The sequence below is a fragment of the Penicillium canariense genome, assembly GCF_028826845.1.
Source record: "Penicillium canariense strain IBT 26290 chromosome Unknown utg000002l_segment0_segment0, whole genome shotgun sequence".
Taxonomy (NCBI): Eukaryota; Fungi; Ascomycota; class Eurotiomycetes; order Eurotiales; family Aspergillaceae; genus Penicillium; species Penicillium canariense.
The window spans coordinates 953,614-970,307 of record NW_026622729.1 but is presented as its reverse complement, the minus strand read 5'-3'; the positions used below and the strand labels follow the sequence as shown (position 1 = coordinate 970,307).

General features: G+C 53.6%; 10 protein-coding genes across 10 annotated transcripts; 5 read left to right on the top strand and 5 right to left on the bottom strand.

Annotated features, from left to right (window-relative positions):
- Positions 1-157: 157 nt before the first annotated feature.
- Positions 158-4,249, top strand: atg11 (autophagy protein ATG11; the record flags this gene model as incomplete). Its single annotated transcript, XM_056685687.1, has 3 exons — positions 158-225; positions 328-439; positions 512-4,249. 3 exons carry the CDS (start codon positions 158-160, stop codon positions 4,247-4,249), a joined length of 3,918 nt encoding a protein of 1,305 aa, XP_056544429.1.
- A 753-nt stretch (positions 4,250-5,002) lies between these two features.
- N7482_003561 (uncharacterized protein) lies at positions 5,003-6,067 on the bottom strand (the record flags this gene model as incomplete). Its single annotated transcript, XM_056685686.1, has 1 exon — positions 5,003-6,067. One exon carries the CDS (start codon positions 6,065-6,067, stop codon positions 5,003-5,005), a length of 1,065 nt encoding a protein of 354 aa, XP_056544428.1.
- Positions 6,068-6,597: 530 nt separating this feature from the next.
- On the top strand, positions 6,598-9,024 carry N7482_003560 (uncharacterized protein; the record flags this gene model as incomplete). Its single annotated transcript, XM_056685685.1, has 1 exon — positions 6,598-9,024. The coding sequence occupies one exon, from the start codon at positions 6,598-6,600 to the stop codon at positions 9,022-9,024; it is 2,427 nt and encodes an 808-aa protein (XP_056544427.1).
- A 308-nt stretch (positions 9,025-9,332) lies between these two features.
- On the top strand, positions 9,333-9,587 carry N7482_003559 (uncharacterized protein; the record flags this gene model as incomplete). The annotated part of the gene is made up of 1 exon (XM_056685684.1): positions 9,333-9,587. One exon carries the CDS (start codon positions 9,333-9,335, stop codon positions 9,585-9,587), a length of 255 nt encoding a protein of 84 aa, XP_056544426.1.
- Positions 9,588-9,903: 316 nt separating this feature from the next.
- Positions 9,904-11,434, bottom strand: N7482_003558 (uncharacterized protein; the record flags this gene model as incomplete). Its single annotated transcript, XM_056685683.1, has 2 exons — positions 9,904-10,888; positions 10,941-11,434. The coding sequence occupies 2 exons, from the start codon at positions 11,432-11,434 to the stop codon at positions 9,904-9,906; spliced, it is 1,479 nt and encodes a 492-aa protein (XP_056544425.1).
- Positions 11,435-11,895: 461 nt separating this feature from the next.
- Positions 11,896-12,855, bottom strand: N7482_003557 (J domain-containing protein; the record flags this gene model as incomplete). Its single annotated transcript, XM_056685682.1, has 1 exon — positions 11,896-12,855. The coding sequence occupies one exon, from the start codon at positions 12,853-12,855 to the stop codon at positions 11,896-11,898; it is 960 nt and encodes a 319-aa protein (XP_056544424.1).
- Positions 12,856-13,187: 332 nt separating this feature from the next.
- N7482_003556 (uncharacterized protein) lies at positions 13,188-13,526 on the top strand (the record flags this gene model as incomplete). Its single annotated transcript, XM_056685681.1, has 1 exon — positions 13,188-13,526. One exon carries the CDS (start codon positions 13,188-13,190, stop codon positions 13,524-13,526), a length of 339 nt encoding a protein of 112 aa, XP_056544423.1.
- Positions 13,527-13,538: 12 nt separating this feature from the next.
- N7482_003555 (putative FHA domain protein SNIP1) lies at positions 13,539-14,038 on the top strand (the record flags this gene model as incomplete). Its single annotated transcript, XM_056685680.1, has 2 exons — positions 13,539-13,558; positions 13,588-14,038. The coding sequence occupies 2 exons, from the start codon at positions 13,539-13,541 to the stop codon at positions 14,036-14,038; spliced, it is 471 nt and encodes a 156-aa protein (XP_056544422.1).
- A 162-nt stretch (positions 14,039-14,200) lies between these two features.
- N7482_003554 (uncharacterized protein) lies at positions 14,201-14,686 on the bottom strand (the record flags this gene model as incomplete). The annotated part of the gene is made up of 2 exons (XM_056685679.1): positions 14,201-14,415; positions 14,494-14,686. The coding sequence occupies 2 exons, from the start codon at positions 14,684-14,686 to the stop codon at positions 14,201-14,203; spliced, it is 408 nt and encodes a 135-aa protein (XP_056544421.1).
- A 454-nt stretch (positions 14,687-15,140) lies between these two features.
- N7482_003553 (isopenicillin N synthase family dioxygenase) lies at positions 15,141-16,348 on the bottom strand (the record flags this gene model as incomplete). Its single annotated transcript, XM_056685678.1, has 3 exons — positions 15,141-15,191; positions 15,248-15,909; positions 15,970-16,348. 3 exons carry the CDS (start codon positions 16,346-16,348, stop codon positions 15,141-15,143), a joined length of 1,092 nt encoding a protein of 363 aa, XP_056544420.1.
- Positions 16,349-16,694: the final 346 nt, after the last annotated feature.

Here is a 16,694-nt window from a genome sequence, read left to right as displayed (position 1 = left end):
GCTGGCGTGGGCCTTGTGATATGACCGGCGGAGGGCGGTGGGGGAGAGTCGCTCACTTGGAGCTTCGACCTTCCCCGATTTCCCCCGTTAAACCAGCCATCCCCTCCCACATCCCTGGTCATTCGAGCATTCACGCTCGGTGGTGAGGAGGGGGATCATGTCGTTGCATATCTATATTGCTCACTCCGGGGAACATCTGCTGGCGGATCCGGTCGCCTTTGCTTCGTATGTTATTTCCCCAGCTTGCTGGTGAGGGAGAGGTACCTGATGGATCTCGAGCGCCGAATGAGTGCGGCATGCAAGCTAACACTACTCTTGCCGCTCCAGACCAGATTCCTTAAAGTCATGGATTGTTCGAAATACCTCGATTCCGCCCCCTAGGCAGATATTGATGACTGCCCGGGGGAAGAACGTGAAGACCCAAACGCTCGCCACCGAGGTATGCCAGCAATACTTTGGACCAACGACCTAACACGTTTCCGAGGAGAAATATCTAATATGACTACCCCAGACCGAGATCTTTGTGTATGACCGGCAATACGTGAGCGAACCTGCCGACTTCGAGCTCCCCGAGCTGCCCGCCCCCGAACCGTTCCAGCCGAGCAGCCCGCCGGCCTCCCTGACGGACCAAAACGACCTACATTCATGGCGGAATCTTTTCATGACAAGGAGGTCTTGGGCACTAGATCTCTCTGTCCGCTGCGGAATGATGGATAAGAACGTTAAAGAGCACAACGAGCGAACTGATGTCATCAACCGCGCTGTGGGCGTTGCCCTTGAGAACCTCAAGTCCCATGTGGGTACCTTGGAGCATCGCTTCCAGGAGGCGCAGGTATGGGCAAATAATCTTCTTGAGGAACAGCAGGCTGCTCTGGACGGTTGGCAGCGCGCACTGAACACGCTGGAGAACATCACAGCGCGGAAGGACTTCTCGATGCTCGGGCGGCCATCTACACCGAAGAAAGACGAAGACCAACCCACGGGGACCCTGCGTGACTTCGTTGATGTCAACGAAGTCCTTCACGCTGGATCGGATGCGGCGGTTGTGTATCCGCGCTTCGCTGAGCAGGCCCGAGGCCTCGAAAAGGCTGTCAGCGATATTGCCTCGGATACACAAAACTTGGTGGATGACGTGCTTCCCGCACCAGCAAATGGAGAGGCCGGATTACTCGAGGAAGTGGAAACGCTTGCCAAGAAGATTGGCTCCGACTGTGAACATGTCCTCGGTCTGCCCAATAACCAGAAGATGCTGGCGAATATCTCTAGGCTTGCGCTCAACCACACTCAGAACCTGTTACCGTCAATTTTGGATCTTAGCGCTGAGCTTCACCACGCTCTAGAGCAAGCGGTACGTCGCCGCGGTGCCGCCGAAAAGGCAGCTCTGCAGCACATGCGCACGATCTCCTCCATTGAGTCACGCCTAGCCGATGCCCATACACAGCTTGTCAACTTTGGTACAGACAGCAATGCGTTTGATATTCTCTATGCTGTGTTTCAGATGCCAATGGTGTACGGATCAGTTCTCATTGAGTCTGTCCGGCGGCGGGAATGGAATGATAAGATAAAAACAGACTCGTTGACCTTGGCCGAAGAAATGGCCATTTTGAGAGACGAAGAGCAGCGTCGAAGGAAGAAGTGGGTTAAAAGCATGGGTGACTTTATTTCCTTTGGAGACTCTATCACGCCGGGTATCGAACTCAACCTCCAAGGACAGGATGACGAATGGCCCGCGGTCAATCGAAAAGAGATTGAGATCTATATTGAGAATTTGCGGAATAAGCACGCTTTGGCTAACATTGCCGATGATTTGTCTCAGCAATTAAAAGACCTGGATGCGCCAACTCGGCAGCAAAGACGTCGAGCAAAAGCATTCAAAAATGGGAGTGTTTTCGACTTGAGCCGGAGCTCTATGCTGCTGCGCGGCGATGACATGGTTCGAAGCCTGCAAGAGGAAAAAGGAAAGCTGGAGGAGAGACTCAAGGGGTCTGATAGTCGTATTCGCAAGCTGGAAGATCTCCTTCATCGCCAGAGCCATCTGAGCCGGCCATCAAGCGGCAATTTTGGACCTGACTTTCCCAGTTCGCCTGCATCACCGCACCCCGATGCCTTATCTAGGCGCTCTTCTGTTTCCTCGAGGCGAGTTTCGATGACTCAGTCTCCTGAAGATAGAGCTCTCGTCCAACGCATCGTCTCTCTCGAAGCTGAGCTTAACACAGAGAGGGAAACTGTGCAAAGACTCCACAAAGAAGCATATGCGGAGCGTCAGTCCAACTCTGACAAGTATCAAGAGGCTCAGTCGACGAAGAAAGATCTCATTGGAAATCTCGAAGCGCGGCAACGCGAATTCGAGGACGAGCGAAGATACTTGGAGGCAGAGGTCCGAAAATTCAAGCTGCGCACCGAAGAAGTGGAAGAAGAGCTGGACAGACTTATTGACAGCCGTGACCATGAGAAACAAGAGGCCGATGAACGGATTCACCAACTTGAGACAGATCTACAAACTGCCCATGACAATACTGCGGAGGAAACTCGCAAAGCTAGTGGTCTCAATGAACGGATTGAATCTCTTCAACGAAACGAACGCGATCTTCAATCGAAGATTGACGATTTCGAACATCAGCGCGGCGAATGGAGCCGGAAAGATCAGGACCACTACAATGCTCTACAGGCGGCCTTCATGAGTTTGTCCCCTGGTGGCTCGGTGCCCTCTGAGGTTCCTGGTATCATAAAGGCTATCGAGGTACTGTCTGAGGGCTTGTCTATACATGCCAGGAGCGCGGAAGCCAGTGCGTCGAAGGCAATGGCCGAGAATAAGGCTCTCGAGGAGCGTATAGCACAATTGGAATTTGAGCTCGAGGGACGGCTGAAAGTTGCCGATGACCGGGAGGCCGAAGTGACTCGACTGACGGAAAAACTCAAGGAAACAAAATCGAACTTGAACGTCACCAGAACCGAATTAGACCAAGAACGTTTAAGGCTGCACACATTGCAGTCTCAGGTTTCGGCCGGCGAAAGTGGTTCTGACGCATTGCGAGAGCAGCTCGTCGAGGAAGAGCGGAAACAGGCAGATCTGTTGCAGAAACTGGCTGATGCCGAGTCTCAGGCTCTGGATCTGAAGTCCAAGGAGACAGAGTGGGAGAAGAAAATTGAAACGGCATCCGAGGCAGAGCGACAAGCTGTGGCTCGATTGGATGCCCGAGGCACCAAGTCGCACGATCTGTCCAAGCAACTATATTCGCAAGTCGAGAAACTGGAGCGCATGCTGGAGCAGCTAGGCTTCGCAATCATTCAGCAGAACGGTCGCCTTGTTGTCCAGCGCGCATCCAAACTTAGTGCCTCTTCCAGTCTAGGCGAAAGCATCGCTCAATCTGGTATCGTGTCTGCGAACCCCGATTCGAGGCTTCTGGGCTGGATGCACGCAAACAGCCCCGAAGAAGAAGATGCTAAATTCTCGGCCTTCGTCGAGAGCCTGACTCATTTCGATGTATCTGTTTTCGGGGATGTAGTCATCAAGCGTGTCAAGGACATCGAGCTATTAGCCCGCAAGTGGCAGAAAGAAGCTAAGGGCTACCGCGAGAAGTACCACCGGGTTCAAAGTGAAGCCCACGAGAAGATTGCCTACCGATCCTTTAAGGAAGGCGATCTCGCCCTGTTCCTACCAACTCGCAATCAAGCCATCCGCTCCTGGGCCGCTTTCAACGTCGGTGCGCCACATTATTTCCTTCGGGAACAGGACTCGCATAAGTTGCAAAGCCGGGACTGGCTTCTCGCGCGCATCAGCAAGATTGAAGAACGTGTCGTCGACCTTTCCAAATCCCTGAACGGCGTCGCTCCCGACCGGCGCTCTCTCGGCGATACTAGCGACGGTGCTTCCATCGACGAGAACCCATTCGAACTATCAGATGGCCTACGCTGGTACCTTCTCGATGCCACAGAAGAAAAGCCCGGTGCCCCCGCTACCCCAGGCATCGCTAAGAGCACTGTCGCATCCGCACACGTCGACGCCAAAGGTAGCATCCGACTCAAGCGCCCGACCGAAGAAAGCACCGTCGCCCAAACCCTGTCCAAGAGTCTCGACAGCCGGCGCAACAGCTCGAACTCGAAGCGAGGCACGCCCACACCCTCGCAAAAGGCCAATGATTCCGCCTCTGATCTAGTCCGCCCCGCCGAAGCGGATGCCGGCTCCCAGCCTCGCGAGTCGGCCCCCATCTTCGATGAGGTGCGCCGTGACCTGCTCCTTGGCCCGTGAAAAGTAGGACTCAGATCTGTCTTTTCCCGGGTCTTACTGGAAATCTGACGCGCTAACCTTACTTTTTTTTTAATAGGCACTGAATCGAGCGCGGGATCCAACATCTGCAGCTAGTCAACTTCTGCATGCAGGCGATGTGGCTACCTTCCAGGCATCCCCGCCCTCCGGGCCTACCTCTAAACGCCGTCAAAACGGGAAAGCGAGACCGTGGGAGAAGCTGTGGTCTCTTGATTATCGCTTTGAAGATGGTACGCAATAGAAGAACATTACTTCTTGAGAGTTATGTTGGATCTTTGGAGTTAGCGCGTTCCTTTTCACGTGCTTCTCAATTTGCTTTTGATATTTTTTTCTTTGTGTTTCTTTTCTCCGGGGTCGTATATGCATGCACGACCGGAAACTTGATATATGCCCTCGATGGGAATTTAGTTTGACGAGATACCCAATAGTACATAACATCCAATCCCCATAAGAACGATTCTTTCATCTGCAAGCACCTATGTGGTGTATCAGTTCTCTACGTATTCATGTGTAAAACTATCAGATTTTTAAGTAGATATATAGATGCCGGTGAGCGTATACCTACCTACCAACCAGCTTATATGAGGTATTGTATCAAGAGAGGTATAGGTGGCGACGATCCAAAAAAAAAAAAAAAAAAAAAAAAAAACTATACAATTCATAATTCAACCAAGCCAGCTATATGCATCCATGAAATGGAAGAGAAACTGAATACACAAAGAACAAGAACGAATGTCACGTCGCTGCCTCTTCAACGCCTTCCATGCCCCCGAGATCATCCCAGAATTGACTGAAATCTACATTTTCGTCTTTGAACATCTGCTGAGCCTCCAGCATAGCAGACCGCTGCCTCTCCGCCGTGAACCCGCCAGGCTGCGAGCTTTCCCACTGAACCAGCTCGACCCAGCGGAAGAATAAGTCTTCCTTGCCCATCGCAGTCAACCTTTCCCTAAAGGCCAAGATCTGATCTCGCTGAGCCGATTTTTGACGTCCTGCGGGCGTATTTTCATCCCCAACACGCCAGATCAGCCAGCCGTCCGAGTCAGTGTGAACCAGCACAGCCGTGCGGAACTCGTCTAGTTGCACGCCCTCGCCCTTGCGGGTCAGGTCGACCAGCGCGTGGGCACGGACCATGGCGCCATAGTCCAGGTTCCAGTCCGCGTCAACGAGCAGGTATCCCGTTTTGCCGATGCGCTCGGGAGTCACGGCGGCCACGATCTTGTCACGCATAGCCTCGTTGTCACGAATCCACTTGTTGCGCTCGAGCTTCTTGCTCCAATTGCGGTGGCTGCGGCGGACGATGATCTCGCGGTCCCGGAAGCCAACGGCGCGACGCCAGCGCACGGGACCGAGCACGAAGTGAATTGGCCAGGACAGAAACAGCGTCACGAGGAAGTAGTCGATCAGTATGGCGCCTACCCGTCGGAGGATGATCTGTGCTAATTCTGTCCACGGTGTTGTGGCTGTGTCGACGCTCAGGGAGCTCTCCATTCCAATCAGGATGGCTACCAATGCTGGGTACGTACTAAAGCCCCAGTACATGCGCAGCGCGATCACCGCAGCCACCACCACGTTGACCACCGTTGGTACGATGAAGGTCTGCCATTTCAGCTCCGTCGCCGAGGTGTCGATGTGAACGAGATATACTTCATCCGGGGAGAGCGGCTCGACGAAAGACTTGAGGATCGACGGGGCCTTGGTGAACGGTGGAATGGGGCCAGAGGACACAGAACTTGGGGTCGAAGCGCCCGACGAGGCCGGTGTCGACGCGGGTGTCTTCCGGCGGGACGACTTCGCCATGGTTGTAGGATACTTGGCGAATCGCGAGTTAGAGAATGTCTGCTCGGGTCGTTCGAGAAGCCTTTGTGTTTCCTTGGGCCTGGGTGCACAACAAGGAGGTTTTATCTGGCGCGTAGTGTGGAATAGATAGATGATCAGTGCAAGTGAGCGGGTCACATGTCACAGCATCGAGTCACTTGCGAAGCGGCAGACGACGCGCGCATGATTCAACGGTCGCTGAATGAGGCAGCAGGCAGAAGTGGCTGCGGACACGAGGGTGGCTGTGGGCCAGTAAACACGTATTGCTGGATTGGGCTGGTGATCAGGCAGGGTCGAAATTTAGAGTGAAATCAGAAATATGCGAGTGGTGAAGCTGTTGCAGACCGCCCTAACCTCTTCAGGGATGCGGGAGCTCCGTATTTACTTTGAAACTAAACACTTCCCAAGAATCTACCAACGACTTAACGCAGTGATTGGCGAGTGTCCCCGCGAATCTCTACACGTTGCCGTGTACAAATTCGCACAAGGGAGTTGGCTTTTCTTTCGTCACCATGTCATCTCCCCGCAAGAGTGACCGAGCCTCCCTCGCGCGTCACCACCACCCGCAGTCGCCCTTTGGCCGCGCGCGAGACCCCAGCTACGAATTCGACCTCGATAAATCGCATTTCCCCACCCCCTCAAAACAGAATGGGGCGCGTCCCCGGCACAACTATCGTACAGGTACGCTAGCGGGCGCATATCGCGCTACCTCGCGCACGAGCATGTCCGACGACGGTGCTGGGCTCGGATTGACAACCAGTCCGCGACAGCCGCAGGCGTTCGTCGGTGCGCGCTCGCCATCGTCCGATATGTCGAACCCACCCGAGGAGCTTGTCGATGTGTACAGGAGGATCGAAGAGGACGGAACCCTGGCAGACTTCGTGCCGCTGGACGACTGGGATGTTCCACTCGAGACGCGTCGGTTGAATCACTCGTCCCTCCGGGCGAGGGAACGAGACCTGGGAAACCGCGCATTCTCCGAGGCTAGCTTTGTCAATGAGAACTCGCCACGCAGGAGGACCTCCGATTTTACTAGAGATGAGCAGCGACTACGACGTGTCACGGGCAAGGATTCGCCGGTATTCAGCAAAGCCAAGGTCGGGACCCGAGCTGCCCTCACCGCGGATAATCTGCAGCGAAGGGAAGAAGAAGAACAAAACCACGTATCGGAGGAGGAGAAGGAGGAGGAGGAGGGTGAGCGTGGCCCACCGTTGAATTTGCCGCGTACCTGGGGTAGTCGGGCTGGTCGTCGGTCGGAATGGCCCAGGAACGTGAGCGGAAGCACATCATCAGAGCCGCAGGAGAAAAGGGAAGAGCAAGCACCACTCAATGATTCCTCAAGAACAAGAATGAGGGCTGAGGATAGTGCTGTCCCCAAAAGCCCTATGCGCTCATTCCCACGGGCTGTTGAACGAAGCAACCTTCCGGCACGGAGCGCGCTTGGGGAACGCACAGCAAATATTCATATGCAAGAAACACACCAGGACAAGGAGAACGAGGTACCTGGTTGGGGTCATAATGCGCCACAGGGCGAAGGCGCACCCATTCCGAACACGCCCATCGTCGTCTTCAAAAACTCAACCTTTACCAAACCAAGCGCGACCAAGCGAGATTCACGAGATTCGCAAGATCTGCTTCGTAAATTATCAAGGACCGAAAGCCCCAAGCTGGACCAGATGCACACTCCAGATCCGCCGAAGCTTTTCGAGAGGAGGATTTATGATAAGACGCCCAGAGTGACGGGTGCATGGATCGATACTCCAATGACCGAACGGATCACGGAGCTTCCTCAAGACCTTACTAAGGACATTGTTCCATCGGCGGCATCCCCAAAGGAACCAGAACCTGCAAAACAGCAGCCGAAATTGTTGGTGGATGTGAAGTCGAAAGCGGAGGAAACAAAGCCAGAATTGCGCCCTTCAGATGAGCCTGTCCCTGAAGTCCAGCCCGCCAAACCCAACAGGGCGCCTTTGATTCGACCTAAACTCCCAAAGAGTGCCCTTGAGACGGTCATTGAGGACGTCAGTTCCGGCAAGGAAACCCTCGACCTGGGAGACGATACCATTGAATCACTTCAAGCAATCATGGATGATCCGACTGAGCTGAAGACCGAGGAAGAGGAGGAAGCTGCTTATGCACAGGAGGTTATAAGGAGGCTTGAGCTGGCCAATGCCAATGGACAGGACTCAGTTGATATTGACCGGCTGAATGACAAGCTCCATTCGCTTGTGAGAAACATCAACGAAGTGAAAAAGGGCCTGGACAGTCTCGAAGAGCACGTTACACGAGATGCTGCCATTGTGTCGCGGCCAAGCTCCCCCAAGCTAGCCGGCCAGCAGACCCTGCACTCGCAATCCAGTGAGAACTGCGATAAATGCATTCACAATGATGGCCGTGTATACGCCGCGATCCCGCTCCCTCGTCTCTGGAGGAAGAATCCGGCGTCAGGGCGTCGTGAACTCACGAAATTGGGTTTGTTTACGCTCGTGTCGCTTAGCTGGTATATTATCGAATGCATGATGTGGGATCAATACTCCCACCCTTTAATCTCGGAGACATGCGATGGCTACTGCATGCAAGCGGATGCACCCAACTTCCCATTCGTGACTGTCACCATGCTTTGGCGCTGGTCCCATCTGGGGACTGTGCTTGCGCCCATCGCCACTATCTTTGTGGCCTTCTTCCGACTTGTGGCGCAGCTGCTGGGTCTATGGGATGGTTATGTGGATGAGCCTGAACAACTGGTTAAAATCATGGGCGAGATCCGCGTCAACGGCACTCCAGTCTCGTTTCCCTGGCTGGTGCCTCCGGCTGAAACGATTACATCCCCCCAATCATCTCCACCGCCGCCACAACAGCCCGTGTGGACTCCCCGCAATAAAGCTCCAAGTCAAGAGGGGGAGGACCAGGGGTCCATGGATGATGATGAATATCTTTAATTTGCTTCGCGGGGAATGGAATAGGGCATTCATAGCGTTTTGCTTTTGGCGGTGTTTGCTGCCTGGGTTTAGTTTCGGGGACTGGGCATGAACATTAGGGTTTGCTATCAGCGAATTATTTAACACCGATCCAGAATATTTACTATCATCAGTTGGACTGATCAATGATCATACTCTTCAAGTAATCTTCAGGGTTAGGATTTATACTTACTATAGGTGTCGATTGCATCCGAGGCAGTGACAAGGCGCCCAGAGCGCCTAACGCCACGATAGTTCCTGCCTCGGCCGTTCAAATCAACTATGTCAAGATGTATATGGACGTCGTGACAGGCATTCTAGCTCCCGGCGCGCTCGATACGTCCATCAGCCAAGAGCAGAATACCTCGATTGACATCGGCCTAGAAAAGCTCTCTAAAAACCTTGCATCGCTTTTGGTGCTACCCACTGAGGGTAAAGGCAGCGAGCCGATCTATATCGGAAGCATGTTCCAGTTTGTCCTGCATACGAACAACACGACTGTTGAAGATCGGCAGAATGAACATTTAGAGAATGAACAGGATTGAGCCGAAGTTTGTTTTTCGTACCGTCCAGGGCAGAAATTATTTGCATTTTTGCATTTGAAGACTAATGTTACTAATGCAGGTGAGACTAGTACGATCGAGCCCAAGAAAGCGATGGCCGTACTCCCACAAGCCTGAAGAATTCAAACATACTGTTCTATGTACACGCTTCTCTATGTTTGTCTTTGTTATATTGTCAAATCGAGGTATCCCTAACCATCGCAATGTTACTTGCCTTCGTGAATTGCTCGTCATCATTTCATATAGAAAAACATGGGTATCGGATCAATAGGCGCCTACAAACAACATTGCTATGCCTTCACAGCTTCGCCTGTGCGCGCCACTCCTTCAGCAATGCCTCCTCTTCGCGTACCCGCCAGGCCGCACTCTTACGCATGCGAGTATCAGCCCGTTCATCGTCGACCTCAGATACTTCCTCCAGCGGGATCTTGCGAGTGGACTGCAGCCCAAACCCAAGCCACGTCAAATGCCCGGTTGGTGCAACACGGCCAGCTACAGCATCACGACAGAACTCGGACAGACCCTGGAAAAACCGCTTTCCGCTCGGGGTGGAGATCATAAGCAACCCGTGGCAGTGCGGCATGCCCTCGAATTGCTCTGCGACAACTGGGACTCCTGCTTTGTGCATGCGGCGTGCCAGGATTAGGTCTTCGTCTGTCAAACATTCTTCACCTGTCGAAATGAAGACCGGTGGGGCGTCTTTCCAGAGTTCCGGCTTGGTCGCGAGCGGAGAGACGAGGGGATGGATTACCATGCTTGCGTTGGCAAACATATCCACGCGAGGTGGACTAACCGGCCATGCAGCGCCAGATGGAAAGGGTAATGGTGTGAATGGGGCGGGCTCGTCTGGATCCTCCGACGGCACGGCCTTCATTTCGAGGTAGTCGAATTTGGCATTGTTAATAATGGAAGGCATGGAGCGGGTGACGTCGCACCAGGGCGAAATAGTAGCTACGCCAGCGGGTAGCTCAAGGTCCACGTTCTTGCCGTGAAAGCAAATTGGTTGCGAAGCACGCTTCAAAGTGAGCAGTGTTTGCAACAGAACCAGCGACAAATTGCCGCCCGCAGAGTCGCCAGCAATGACGATCTTGTTTGCGGGGACAGGCTTGTGCAAGGCACCCGGGGGCGGGTGAATGAGTGACAGATATGCTGTCAGAGCATCTACCAGTGCTGCAGGGAAGGGATTCTGTGGCGCGAGTCGGTATCGCACGGAGAAGACCGGGGCGCCCGTCAGGCGGGAAAGGTGTGCAACAGGTACGCGATGCGTGCAAGGGTCCATCAGACTGCCACCGTCAGTATTGTCAGTTTCATAAGAGCGCAAAAATCAAGACTTACAAGTAGGCCCCGCCATGAAAATACAGGATGGTCATATCTGATGGCGATTCCTTTCGCAGTTCGCGATACTTTTCCGCTTCTGAGAGGTCCGGTTGTGGCGTCTTCTTCCCGACTCCACTGCGATATCCGGTCCATTCAGCCTCTACAGCCGCAAGTTCTGGCATGTCAAAGGTCTCGTCTCCGGTCCTGAGATCGTCGATGGCGCGCAGCACCGCATCGCGCACATCGATCTCCGGCTGCGGCAGGGTAACCTTGGACACCCACATGGGCCCTTTGATTCCAGGGTCGCGCATGCTGTTCTTCTGTGTCTTGTCGACCGGTGCACTGAACGTCATGAAGGAGCGAATGATGGACGTGGTCAGTTCCGTGCGTATATCTTGCTTTCCCGTTACGGGGGACATTTGAATCCCATGAAGGACGAGCGTTTTCAGAATCAGTGGGATTCGGACCAGCAATGCCTTGAGAAGGCCGATAGTATGTTTGAAGTCACCCATGTTAGGCGAAATTAGAGAGAGGCTTGGAGCACTGCTCCTGGCGGGGTGGGAATGGAGAATGGACGGTAGGCAGTGGACCAGAGAGCTCAAAAGGAAGACGGATATACAGTCAAAACCGGTTGGAAGTGGCGTCGTGCCGAGGTCCGCCCCGGCGGGTCCGCCCTCCTGCCCACTTTTTGGACTAAGCCATCCAAAGTATACAGCACGCACAGGCCCACCGGGCTGGATTCAAGCTTGGGGTTGGAACACACTCAGCACAAGTTTTGGCATAGATTATAAATATACGGTTTCTGACGCTCCAGGAGGGAAGTATGTCCAGTTCATGAGCTTATGCCAGTGATATGTTTTGTGACTAGTTTGGCAGGGTAGTTGTACAACGCTGACCCTTAAATGAGAAGGAGAAGCAGAACCCTATGCACGTCATAGGTCTTCTGCTATCGAACAATAAAGAGGAAGTCAGATCATGAGGCTGGCTGGTGGTCCTCGGATCTCTCCGCATGCCGCGTCCGAGCAATCCCCGTCTCCGAGGGACTGTCCAGGCCATCTCGCGCTCGGTCTACGTCAGACACTTCGCCGCGAGGATGGAGTTCCTTCTGGTAGACAGGTTCCTCATCCTCTTTGAGACCCGAGCCGCTTGGATCTCTACGAATCAGGAAGCTTTGCACCCGGGAGTCATTGTGCGGCATCTGGCTGATCGTTTGCTGTCGGCGGCCAGTCAAGAACCGCATCGAATCGTCGCTTACCTCGCGCAGACGCTGCTCGTATCCGGAATTCAGTTGTTTGATCCAGGAAGCCTGGACAGCACCACCAAACAGGACAAGAAGAATGACGAGTCGGACGAAGGTACGTTGGTCAACAACGTGCTGTTGTTTCCCCTGGTGGCGGTTATTCCACCGTTCCCAGTCCTCCCATGTAGCGTTTGCATAGATGGTCGGCCCGTAAGGTCCCCACTCTGCCGATGCGTCGGCTACAGTGTTATAGCGTTTTGGTTGATGGCTCCATCCAGCACCTGTTTGGTCGTACGCGGCTCGCCTGGTGGGATCGGAGAGAATCTCGTGCGCAGTAACCACGATTCTATAGCGCTGTAGGCGAATTTCAGGGGTGATATTTCGACAGAGGGGGTGCTCATCGCAGGGCCGGTCTGGATGGTAGATCTTCACGAGATCATAGTACCGAGTTTTCGAGTACGGAGCGTTGCGGTGTAGGTTGAGAACTTCATAGGGCGTGAAGGATGAGGTGGAAGGCCAGGAGTACTCGTGCTTTGGGAGACCCGATACCGTAGCATAGCCCCGGCCGGACCGTGATGTCCATAGTCCTTGGCCTGGAGTACTGAAGCTCACGCGAGTGGGTGGCGAGGCTGTAGCCGACGAGCTCAGGAGCCGAATGCCGCCACAGCAACGAAGGTGGGTCTTCTTGAACATGGCCGCATGATTTTTTCGACAGAGCAGGGCAGCTCTCCCGATTGCTCTCTGGTGAAATGGACTGCGGGTGGAGAAAAGCGATGAGGGGACTCGTCCCCTCGTTGTTTGGAGCCGAAGGAGGGTCACGTGTGGCCGGAGCTTGATCTGCCGGGGAATCGTAAAGCGCTGTAATTGGCACATTTCTACAATCCACTACACTGCTTGTCTTCACAGAATGGCCGAGTCGCAGGACGACCACCAGGATCGCCGGCGGCATTCGCCATCTAATTCCTCCCACCGAAGCCGCGATCGACGAGACACTCGAGACGACCACAAGAGCTCGCGACGGCGAGATGATGATCGTCGAAGCTCTCGTCGAGACAGCCCTCGGCGCAGATCGTCTCGCAGCCCATCTAGGAGAGATAGCACTCGAAGGGACCATGCACGACACCGCGAGCGTCGAGAACGGTCTGCAGGTTCTGCAGACGCAGATCGCCTGGGTCACAGACACCGCAGCCATCGACACCGCGACGACCGTGACGACCGCGATCGCCGTGGCGAACGGTCATCACGAAGACAACGAAGCCCTCGACCCCGGTCTCGCTCTCCGCGCCGATCACGCACCCCTCCACAAGCACTTCAACGGAGCGGGCCACTACCTTCGCAATCCGACGCCTTTTCAGGCGAATTGACGCAGTCCGGCGATGCACCTCCACCTGAAAAGGTAAAGCCCAACTTCAACACAACCGGCAGACTTGCGGCAGAAAGCAACACGGTTCAGGTTGAAGGCGGCGCAGGAATCGTCTTGAAATACCATGAGCCCCCAGAGGCGCGCAAACCGCCAGCTAAAGAAGCCTGGCGATTCTATGTCTTCAAAGGAGAGGACATGTTGGAAGTGGTGGAACTTGGTGAGCGAAGCTGCTGGCTGATTGGTCGCGAGAATGCCGTGGTGGACTTTCCTCTCGAACACCCTAGCTGTTCGAAGCAACACGCCGCACTTCAGTTCCGTTACGTCGAGAAACGGAATGAGTATGGTGATCGAATCGGCAAGGTCAAGCCGTACCTAATTGACCTCGAGAGTGCAAATGGGACCCATGTCAATGGCGATGCTATCCCGGCGGGCCGTTACGTGGAGGTTATGGACAAGGACGTAATCAAATTCGGATTGAGTACCCGCGAGTATGTCCTCATGCTGCCAAGCTGAACATTCGACCATTTGCGGAATATTTCTTAGCCAACTGGCCTGATGATCACCGATGCTTTACAGAAAGACGTCGGATGCAAACTTGATATTACAATTCACGATGTACAATACAAGATGGCAGGGGACGAGTCCATCCTGCAGCGAAGAGGCAATGCAAAACCTTCAACCAATGTGGGTGCGCTTGGCCTCCTTGGCCTTGCCTTCCATCTCGTGCAACTTCCCTTTGGCCTTTCCGGCGACCTCCTCCGCCTCACCTTTTCCCTTGCCCATATACTCCTCCGCTTCGCCCTTGACCGACTGAGCCTTCGACTGTGCCTTCGCCTTGGCCTCTTCACTCGAGGTGCCCATTGTGTCCTTGATCTTCTCACTAGCCTGCTCTATACGGATAGACATCTCAAGTTAGCACCCCCTACATAACTGTGCGTCCGTCATACTATAAGGAAGGATGCACATACTGCCTTTGTCAATGCCCTTGACTGCTACGTCAGAGACAATCCGATCGGCCTTCTTCAGAGTATCCTTGGTCGCGTCCACAGGTCCTTTCTCATATCGGGCCGTCGACGAGATAGACCTCAAGGCCACGAATCTTGGTGTAGTGCAAGTCGCCACTCGGGACTTCATGACGGGGATAAGGCGTGCGGTGGACATGGTGGTGGTGGTGGGCTTTTGAGAGGAGTGACAATATTGAATTTGTAGATGATAATGGGGAGTTAAGAGGAAAAGCTTTCAAATATAGAATAAGCACCTAAGCATCAAGGGGTTGAACGGAAATGATCTAATCCAAGTTCTTACTATCTGTGGACTTATACTACAAATACTTGGACAGATGGTTGCCGATTCTTGGCAATCACTGACGTCATCGGAATGGCATTGCTTACGTCGTTACACGGTCACAGCTCTGCTAACAGGGTCTGGATTGCTTTGCGATTCAATGGATTGACAGCCAGTAATGGAACCAATTCCATCTGGTCGTGCCCGGTGGCCTTGTCATGTGGGCTTGGCGCCGTCATAATTTTGTGGTTATAATGAATTGAGACTACTGGTATCGAGAAGCTTATGTATACTTTGAGAACAATCATGCTCATTTATCGATTTTCGACCATCATGCAGTGATAGGTTTCCCTTGTGATAGCGCAAACCGATTACGGTGCCACTAAATGCTTTTGTCAGTAACCATGGCTTCCCTGGAAGAGAAAAAGAAAGACCTACTTTTCCGCAAGAAATAGGCTCATACAAAGCAGGATGCTCTTCGTCAATGCACGATGGCACAACTTCGCACACTGAGTCAGGATTAAACCCCAGGAAAAATGGCATGGAGTACCGCGGGGTAGTTTGTCGATTATACACCCGATGCACAGTCGATTTGAACCGATTATTCGAAAGTCGCTGCAAAAAGTCCCCAATATTCACCACTAGCGTCCCGGGGACTGGTCGCGCATCTAGCCACTCATCGGTCGCGGAGAGAACCTGCAGGCCACCGGACATGTCCTGCCATAGCAGGGTCACACACTGGATATCGGTGTGCGAACCAATCCCGACGTCGGTCTCGGTGTTGGCGGATACAGTCTCCGAGGCACCGGGGTAGTGCACATACAGTCCATCAGCACCTGGATTAGTTGTTACGGAGTCGAAGCACTCTTCGGGCATGTCGAGTGCTAGCGCGAAGATCCGGATCATTTTGCGAGCGAGAGTCAAGCGCTGCTGCCAAAATTCAATGGTCGTTTCCCGGAAGCCGGGAATATGGGAAGTCCCCTCCCATAAGAATTCATCGTTTCCGTAAGAATAGCTCGAGTCGGCGAGAAGGTCTTCTGGGTTGGATATTGTTGGGTCGTTCGCGGGGTTGTAGCGCAACGAGAAGGTCTCCTTGCGGTCTGAGCGGCACGAATTAGCTAAACCGAATAGATCGATTACTCTTGATGGATTGAACCGACCTCGTGTCTCTGTTTTGTTGACTTGTGTACTTCCCACACCATGGAATCCATCCGCGTGAGTGGACTTCTTGTTGGAGACGAGCTCTTTCTGCTCATCGGTCTGAGCGAAGAATGCCTGGGCTTTGGAAAGAGCACGCTGAAGGAGCTCCTCGGGGATCCCGTGGTTTTTGATATAGAAGAACCCGGTATTTTCAGCTGCCGCTTTGACCTGGGATGCGATATCCTTCCTAGCTTGGAACCCACAGTCGATCGTACCCAGGTCAATAATCGGAATTTCATCTTCGGTAGGCGGCCGAGGGGGAGCAGTCGAGACTCGGCGAAATTCAGGTCCGTGAAGAGTCAGGAGCTCGACCTGTGTGTACTGAGTCATTGTCGCCATGGTGAGTGATAGTGCGAATGCGGGGGATGTTAGACAAGTACGACTGGGGTGTTATCGGTAGCATCGGGTGGCTGTAGTTATCTTTAAACTCGCCAGCGTCCCCCAGATAACCATGGATAGAGCCGCTAGAGGCCCACGGGGGCCGCCGAGGTCCTATAGTAATTGCTATGAAGCTTTGATAAAAACAGCTACTAGTCCGTGTTATCTTGCAGGAGTTTCTTTGGTCTTATCATGTCCGATCGCAAACGATCGCGTTGACTGGCATTTCTTATCAGCCCAGGACGCGTGGCGTAGCCCTAACCACCGCTAACATCTTGGCCTCTGTTCTGTTATCGCTTTATGGCCT